This window comes from Corapipo altera, unplaced genomic scaffold (assembly GCF_003945725.1).
Source record: "Corapipo altera isolate COAL_440 unplaced genomic scaffold, ASM394572v1 113, whole genome shotgun sequence".
Lineage (NCBI taxonomy): Eukaryota > Metazoa > Chordata > Aves > Passeriformes > Pipridae > Corapipo > Corapipo altera.
The window spans coordinates 11,023,515-11,031,680 of NW_020884895.1; the positions used below are offsets into that span (position 1 = coordinate 11,023,515).

The 8,166-nt window shown below is 41.8% G+C and overlaps 1 protein-coding gene across 1 annotated transcript in view; it reads right to left on the minus strand.

Moving 5' to 3' along the window:
- Nucleotides 1-1,840: 1,840 nt before the first annotated feature.
- PQLC2L (PQ loop repeat containing 2 like) overlaps nt 1,841-8,166 on the minus strand; it is an 11,088-nt gene continuing 4,762 nt past the window's right edge. Inside the window, 5 exon segments of the mRNA XM_027647665.1 lie at nt 1,841-1,888; nt 4,385-4,562; nt 5,384-5,487; nt 6,308-6,432; nt 7,153-7,204. Of these exon segments, the coding sequence (XP_027503466.1) occupies nt 1,841-1,888; nt 4,385-4,562; nt 5,384-5,487; nt 6,308-6,432; nt 7,153-7,204 (507 nt within the window).

The following is an 8,166-nucleotide window of genomic DNA, read 5'->3' on the forward strand; positions in this document are numbered from 1 at the left end:
CTGCAGCACTAGAAAAGGGAAAAATAAAGAAAAATTCTAACTCCAAGCTTCAGATCCCCTCGTGCATATGGCTCAAATATCCAGGAAAATATCCTTTCCACCTCAGCCTTGTGCTTGCAAGGGTCCTAAGTGTGAAATTCAAGAGAAGAAGGATAGGAAGAAGGTTAATCTAGGAAAAATGTGGAATAAAACATGTTGCCCTGCACCATTCCAGCATCAGTGCCCCAAATGCAGTGGGGTGGGCTGAGGCTGGTAAGGAGGGGAAGTTATTAAAAAGTTATTAAAAAAACTCTTCTTGGCAATAGATCAGCAGAGCCTGAGCAGAAAACACAACTCTCATCTCCTGCAAAAGTCTAGGCAGTTAAATTTCCAGGCACTGACACCCAGACAACAAATGACTCAACATTTAATGCTGTTTTCAACAGGAATTGTGCAATTAGACATAATTATTTATTCCCATTGTAAACCAGACCCTTGGAAACAGTGCTGATCTAAAAAGAATTAACAAGTATGTACTTGTCCTTTTTCCTGATGGTTCCAGCTCTCAAGCAAAATTATTGACCAGGAACACAGTCAGTCTTTAAATAAAATTTTTTTAAAAAACCAAACCAAACAAACAAAACCAACAAAACAAACAAAAAACCAAACAAAAAAAAAAAACCCAACCAAAAAAAAACCCAAACAGAGTTCTTCAGAAGTTTTGCTGGATAATTGAGGACTTTTATATTTGAGTTTTGAACTTGAAACGAATCACTTTGTTTTCTGGTAGAGGTTATGGATGAGGTCAAGCAGGGAGTCTCCAACACAAGGATTTGCATGGAATTAGGTTTAAAGGGCTGTGGAGTAGCACTGGGCATCACCCTTGGCCACCAAGCTTTTATGGTGAATAAATGATAAACACAAGTTATGTGGAGCTTATAAAAGAGCATTTCCAGAACATGTTTTTGGAGCAAATGCCCTCAGCTGCTTCTATTTTTTTAAAAATGCTAAACTGCCAAGAATATTTAATACAGGAACTAACTTGTTGCTTAAGCCTGATTTTCTGGGGGAAACTTTAAGATCTGAGCAGCCCAAAGTGGAGGAGACAACCAAAGTAAAGTTCCACAGTAAACTTCCTGACAGCCACAGAGCTACATATCCAATTTGTTCCACGAAATTAAGCTATTTAAGGACAATTTGAGAACTGAGATGAATTTAAAAACTGAGTTTTTAAAAACTTAGGACAAAACCAAGCGTTTCCAGGAGCGCAGAGAAGTTGTGTGTTTGGCTGGGAAGCTCTCCTGGCTGAATTGTCACATTTTTAGCACAACAATTAAATTCCAAAGCGTGGTGTTTTGTGGAAGGACATAAAGGATTCCAAAGGTGCAGGAGAAGTTTGTGTACAGACTCCTGCTGAATAAACTTGGGCTATTGAGTAACAACCTGACTATGCTTAATGAAAGGAGCCCACGAGGAGGAGCTGAACACAGCCCTGACAATGGCTGAGGGCAAAGGAAAGAAAACAAGGCAAAAAAAAAAATCTTGGTGAAGGGCTTTGTCTGTCTAAACACAAAGCAGAGTTGTTTGGGTTTGGAGGGAGCAGGGGAGGAAGGACACAGGGCAGGAGATGGAGAGAAAAAGAGGAAGTTTTCCAGAAAAACTTGCATTGGATTCAGTCTTTTAGAAACTTCAGTGATGGTTGCTAAAAAACCAAGGGCAGAACTGCTCCCTGACTGATTTAACATTTTAAAATGCGTAGTATTGGATCCTTGTGTGCAAGGGGAACATTAAATAACCATGCAAAGAAAATAAAGCTCTAATAGGATCCAAACCTGGATTAAGCATCTCTGACAAGACCCTTTTAAACCCTGAGCTCCTCAGGATCCTGAGAAACTTCAACCACCTCCTGCTGCAAAGGGGAAGGAAACATTTACTGGAAAAGAAAATGCATCTAATTTATAATTCCAGTGTGTAATGCCATGAAGCTCCTCTTAGAATGAAAAGGAGGACAGCTCCTACTTTACAAACAATTGGGCACTTGCATTATTTATGGAAATCACTGGCTTATTGTGCAAGCAAATAACTGCAGCCACCAAAGGATGGGATGAGAATGTTACCCTGTCAAACCCAGACTCCAGGGGAATCCTGCACTAGAGCTGCTGTTCCAGCTGGGAGCAGGAGCCCATTTGTTCCTAGAATTAGTCACTGCCAGCCCTGGCAGCTGGAAGCCAAGGAACAGCAGCAGACACAGAGTGAGTGAACTCCTAATCCTGCCCTGGACCTTGAGAAATGAGAGTTTATTTTCCACCTAATGAAACTCTGGACACAATCAGGAATAAAGTCCACTAGAATTAGGCAGTTTCTGCAACTACTCCTCAAAACAGAGACTGGTACACAAATACCAATTATGAAACGCTTCTCTCTTAGAAATTAGGACTTTTTTTGGTTAATTCCTCTGGTTTTCAAAGCCCAGGTGACCCCATTCTTTGGTTTCTGGACTAAAGTGATGTATAAATGTCAGATTTTCATTTTCTTGCTTGGCAAGAGACAGTAATGAAGCTCTTTCTAAAAGCACTGCCTTCCTTACCTTCAGGGCTTCTCGAAGCAGGAGGTCTGCTTTTGTTTTCTCTTGATTACAAATCCTTCATCCAGTCCCAACTAACACTATGTGCTCCACTAGATTCCTGCGAGCTCTTCACCCTGATTTGGGACCATCTGTTTTCCATACAGTTTGAACTGGAGGACTATTAGCAAGATTGGATTCAGACCCCAATCAAGAGAGAACCCAGGAATTAATGTCATGTGCAGGCTGGCACTGCAACCCCAGGGCAAGGAATGGAGGGGGGGGGAGCCTTGGGGCCAATATAAAGTTGATTTTCAGAGCACATCACAGAAAGGCAGCTGCAAATACGTACAGAACATACTGTGAGGGTCATCAAGATTGAGTTCTACGGGTTTTTTGGGTAAATAAATACAGGTTTATGTTTCCAGCCGGGGGCTGGGGCAGAAGAAAGTCACTACTTTGTTGGTGGAATGAACTCCTGAATCCCCACAGTCTGCTCACAGAGGAGACTGGACTGTCCCATACAAGATAAAACCACACTTTGTTTCAGAAGAGGGCAGGAACCCCAGTTCAGGCTCCCCAGTGTGGTGGGGTATTTGTGCAGAATGTTTTAAACAGTGCCCAGAGCCCTGGACTTGGAATGAGGCTGGAATGCAATGGAGCATCCCAAGGCCAGCTCTGGCTCTCCAGTCACTCATCCAGTTTCAGTGGCTTAGGAAATTCCTTTAATCAGAAAGACAAGACTGATGCCTGGGAATCATAACTTCTGGAGCAGCTCCAGGTAAATCTGGGAAAGAACTCCCCTTTAACCTGGAATGGATTAACTCAGTGTGCTGCAGCACTGCTGGAATCACTTCAGCCTGGTTTGAGTGCAGGGAGTGAAGCACCAAGAGGTTTTCACACACAAACCTACAGTTCTTACCTGAGAAAAAAATCAAAATATCCCCTCTTTAAGCTCTTTGAAGTGGAAATCCAAGCAATGGCAACAACACAGGTGACTATGAACCAATAGTGAGACCATCCCCGTGCAAAGGCTTTTAAAGCAAAGGCACAACGTCACTCTAAAGATTTTGCTTTTCCTTTCTTGAGCACAACATGCCAAAGCTCCACCTAGAAAGAGCAGGGCTAACAATAACTAATATACTGTGGGAATACATGAATTATAAATATATATCAGCTATAGGGGGTTATGTTTGCCCAGGATTTTCAAGACACTGGCACATGAACCTGGAGATCTGTGTAGCTGGTTGGCCCTTCACGACTCAGAGAGCAGAGCTGGTTTTCAGAGGCCCAAATTTTGCCCCAAATTACGCAAAATTAAGGGCTGCTGCAGCACTGCTTTGTTAAATTCTATTTTCTGAACCCAAATTTGCTGAACCCTCGTTGTTTGTCTCTGACATGAACACAGTCTCACAACAGCAACCACAATTTACCCAGACTCTCAAAGCTGTGATTCTGTATTTGCACTTAAAAATAGGGAAGTTTGGGGGTTGTTTTGATATGTTTGGGGGTGGTTTTTTGGGGTTGTCTATGTATTTAGCAGACAGCAAACCTAAGAAAAACAGCACAATAGGGACCCCCCCAACTTGCAGTATCTACTTATTGTCTCCAAGACACAAATCACCCTGTGCAATGTAGCTGTAATATAGGTATTTTAGATAAACTTGCTATTCTCAGCAAGAATTATCATTATAAAAATCATACAAATCATTGTTCAGAAAGAAGATTGTATGAACAGGCCAGAAAAAAACCCACATGATTTCCAAAAAAATCCCCTTCATTTCTGATCCACTTATGAACAAGCCTATCCTGAGAATCTCTGTTGTAACAGGAAAAGGATACAAAAATGTCGAGAAACAAGACTCCAAAGCTGCCAATGAGCCAAGGAAGGTGGTGAACAAAGTAGAGGCCCCTGGAGGATTTGGTTTTTGGCATCTTTAAGACAAGGCTCAGCCCATAGGTGCAGTTTCCCATCATGGCCAAGGCAAAGAGCAGGTAAGAGGTGCCTTCTGTGGCCCTTCTTCGGAACTAAACACAGATTTCGTACACATATTGTTGAAACAGATATTTTATAAATATGTATTTTTACATTTCTTTGTATCACAGTAACCAGTTATAGGTAATTTGGGCATTTTGTGGTATAACACGTCCAAAGACTTTCTTCTCCATCTCTTCCTGGGCTCTGAATTTTCTCAGTTCAGTAGTTTTAGCACAAATCACTGAAAATACAGGGATTGTTACAGTTCTTAGAACTCTGGTTAATGCCATTTAATGCCATTTTTATGGAAGTGCAAACAGCAAGGATAATCTGCTTCCAAATGCTAACTAGTTCTTAGGGAAACTGTTAAGAAATCAGTCTTTTCAGTAGATCTGCTTGAAAATACTGTGGCATTCCAGTGAAGGAAAAGGTAGAGAGGGAATATGAATAAGCTTAGCAATTAATTAACCATTTCCATAATATGTATACAACTGACAATGGAAAACCTTCTGGTCTTTTGAAGTGTTTGTTGGGTTTTTAAAATATACTTAGAGTGAAAAAATAGAAGTCAGTAATGGCACCTTTGTGAAAAGGGGCTAAAATTCTAAACTAACTGTCCTCTATTCCCAACTTCTATTCCCTTGGTTGGTGACTTAAGGTGGAATAGCTTGGAGAAAGAAAAGGGGAGATGTTATTTGCTCATGACAACAATCATACAAAGCACGTTCCTGCTTCTATCTGCTAAATGCAGCTGTAAATACTCCACTTCTTCTTCCTCTGCCAATCAATCCTCTCCCAGCAATCAAAGACCTTCATTTCCCTAAAATTTGCTGAATAGGGAAAAAAACCCTGTAGCACCAAACCCACTCAGGTTTTTGCAGAGCTGAGGGAATCTGCTGCCCAGGTCAAACACAGAGGAGATGGAGCCACCAACGAGGCCTGACAGTTCAACCACACCAAGGGAGTTCTGCAAAAGAAAAGTGTGTTTTGGCAAGAATGGTCTGGGGCCTTTCAGAGGAATAAACTGAGAGTCCAGGGGCTGATTCTCTGCACAGAAGTCCTCTCAAAACCCTTCAGTGCTGCTCTTCAAGCGAGGGCTGGAAAGGATTTCATCTTTATCTCCCAACAAAGCACATCAAACCCAGTGCCAGGCTTTGGGGTATCACACTAATATCAATCCATGCTAAAAAAAAACCCCAGGCACAATAATTCAAACCAAAACTAACAACTGGAGCTCGAGCCACTAGGAAAAAAAATTTTTTAAAAAGCATCATCCTGTCTGGAGAAAGCAAAATACTCATTTTTCACAGCTTAAGAGTTTTCTCACTCCGGCTGTGTTTTGAAAACAAGCTGCTTCCCTGCTGGGCAATGCTGCTGGATTACAATTATTTCCCTGGCATTAGTAGGAAGGCCATCAAACTGCTGGAATAGCCTGTGAACTTTCCTGTTGGAATGACAGCAGCAGGTACAATGGGGATTTTCCGCTTTTATTGATTTGGGGGGGGGACTGTGTGGGCTCCACGTGGATGTTTACAGCACTTCACACCGGCAGAAATACAACATTTATACACATTATCCCAGGGATGACCCAAAGGACTGAACAAGCCCAGGAAGCTGCTCAAAGAAGCGATTTTGTAACTTCTTTATTTTGGGATTTATGGGTAAAACATCCACATACATGATTTCTAAATCACTGTTAAAAAAGTCCAGATTTCTTTGAAGGACACAAACTTTCCAAGACACTTTTGGGAGGGAATTTTTTGGAACAGAAACAGGTAAGAACTCACATTGTTCCTTGGGATTGCTGCACTCTGCTCCTGGTTCCTCAGCCCCAGCTGGCAGAGGGCAGTGACACCCAGAGCTCCACACACCACAACCCAGGAGACGCAGAAATTCCTCAGGTTGTGGCTGCCTGGAATGACACACAAACAAATTAGCTGGAAAAATAACATCTGCTGTTGATTTGAGGTCACTTTCTGTTTGCAGTACAGATATGTAAATGTAAAGGTAGAATTTCACGTCTCTTTTTCTTGGCAGCAATGTCGGTCCCACCTCTTTCTTTTCTGGGCTCTGTGCCCACCCCTGCTCACTGTCACAGTTGTGCTTCGTGCAACAACTGAGTGGTAGTGAGGGAACAGAGAGAAAATGTCCATGCTCACCTTATCTCCTACATTAACCCCTAAAAATTTATCATTAAATAACAGCTGATACACAGAAAACTGCTGAGCAGAAGTTTCTTTCAATATGTCTTGATTAAAAACTGCAAAAGCAAGGATATTTGAAATGGAAATTACTAAAATATCATTATTTATGATTATGTAAGTTTATTTATATTTCTATCATTGGGATTTACGTAATCCGAGGGCTGTGCTGGACCAGTCTCTGTGTCCATGGTTAGTTGGTATCAAGCCTTACTGAGACTCACAAAGTCAAAGACAGACTCCACACACACAAAGTCTTCATGGACATTTCCAAGACAACTTGAAACTGGTGGGAAATCCTTGTGAGCCACAGGACCCTCTGTATGTGCAGGATGCTGCTACAGCCCTGCAGTCCCTGCCACCAGCAACACAAACTGCTGTGTGGCCTCACTAAGCCTGGCCTAAAGACCTGGAGTCTAAATAACACTGACCCAGTTCCACGGGCTGCACTTGGAGATGCAACACTGACCAACTTGTGTCCGACTGCTCCAGAAGTGGTCACTGAAAAGCCTCTTTTTAAGGTCTAATTCCTCCCTCTCCAGCTCTGCAACCCCCTGAGCTGGCAGTTAAAATGCACCAAAGCCTGGGTTTGTTCTCCAGAGGAGGCAGCAGGAAGGAAACCCCTCAGCACTGACCCATCTCCAGGTTCATTACCAGTTCCATATTGAAGGAATCTGCTTTATCCCTGTTTAGGCTGCTGGGAGGCATCTGTTTTGCTTCAGCTTTTTGTTACCTCTGCTGTACCACAGATTTTCTTTCTTTTTTTTTTTTTTTTTCCCTTTTTCAGATTGAGGAGTTAATGGTTTTGATTTGATACAATATGAACTGAGCTTTCTGTCTTCCCTTTCAGTCAAAACAGTAGTTCGTGGGCAGGCTGAGCACTCCAACCACTGCCAGGTTTCCTGAAGCACAACTCAAGTGATTTCATTCCCCTTGAAAATGTTTTGTTAAATGTAGAGACTGAAACAGGACACATGAAGATGTCAAGATATTCGATGCTATAAGCAAATAAAGTCAGGTTTCAATCAACGTGGAGGAAACCAACTGAACCCCACAAAGAAATGAGGCTTGCTTTCAACTTCTGCAGACTTCCACAAAAACCAGGGAATAAGTTAAAATATGGAGCCAGATTCCACAAATCCATTGCATTTTTTATGTCTATATAAAGTGAAAGTACTACACAGAAAATATTTAAAGATATATGTGGGTCAGAAAAGAAAAGCAAGGGGAGAGGAAGGGGAGAAGAAAGGGAAAACTGGAAGCAGCAGGTCTGACAACTCCAACCAGAATTCGTACACTCCATTTTTTTATCCCTCTGGAAAAAAATGTCTTTAAATGCTGTAGGAAAATATGCCAGTAAAGACTGAGCTACATCCTGGAGAACATTTCAATCATTGAAAAAAACATTTTGTCACCTTCTGATTCTTGAGCTTATAGTAGGCAAA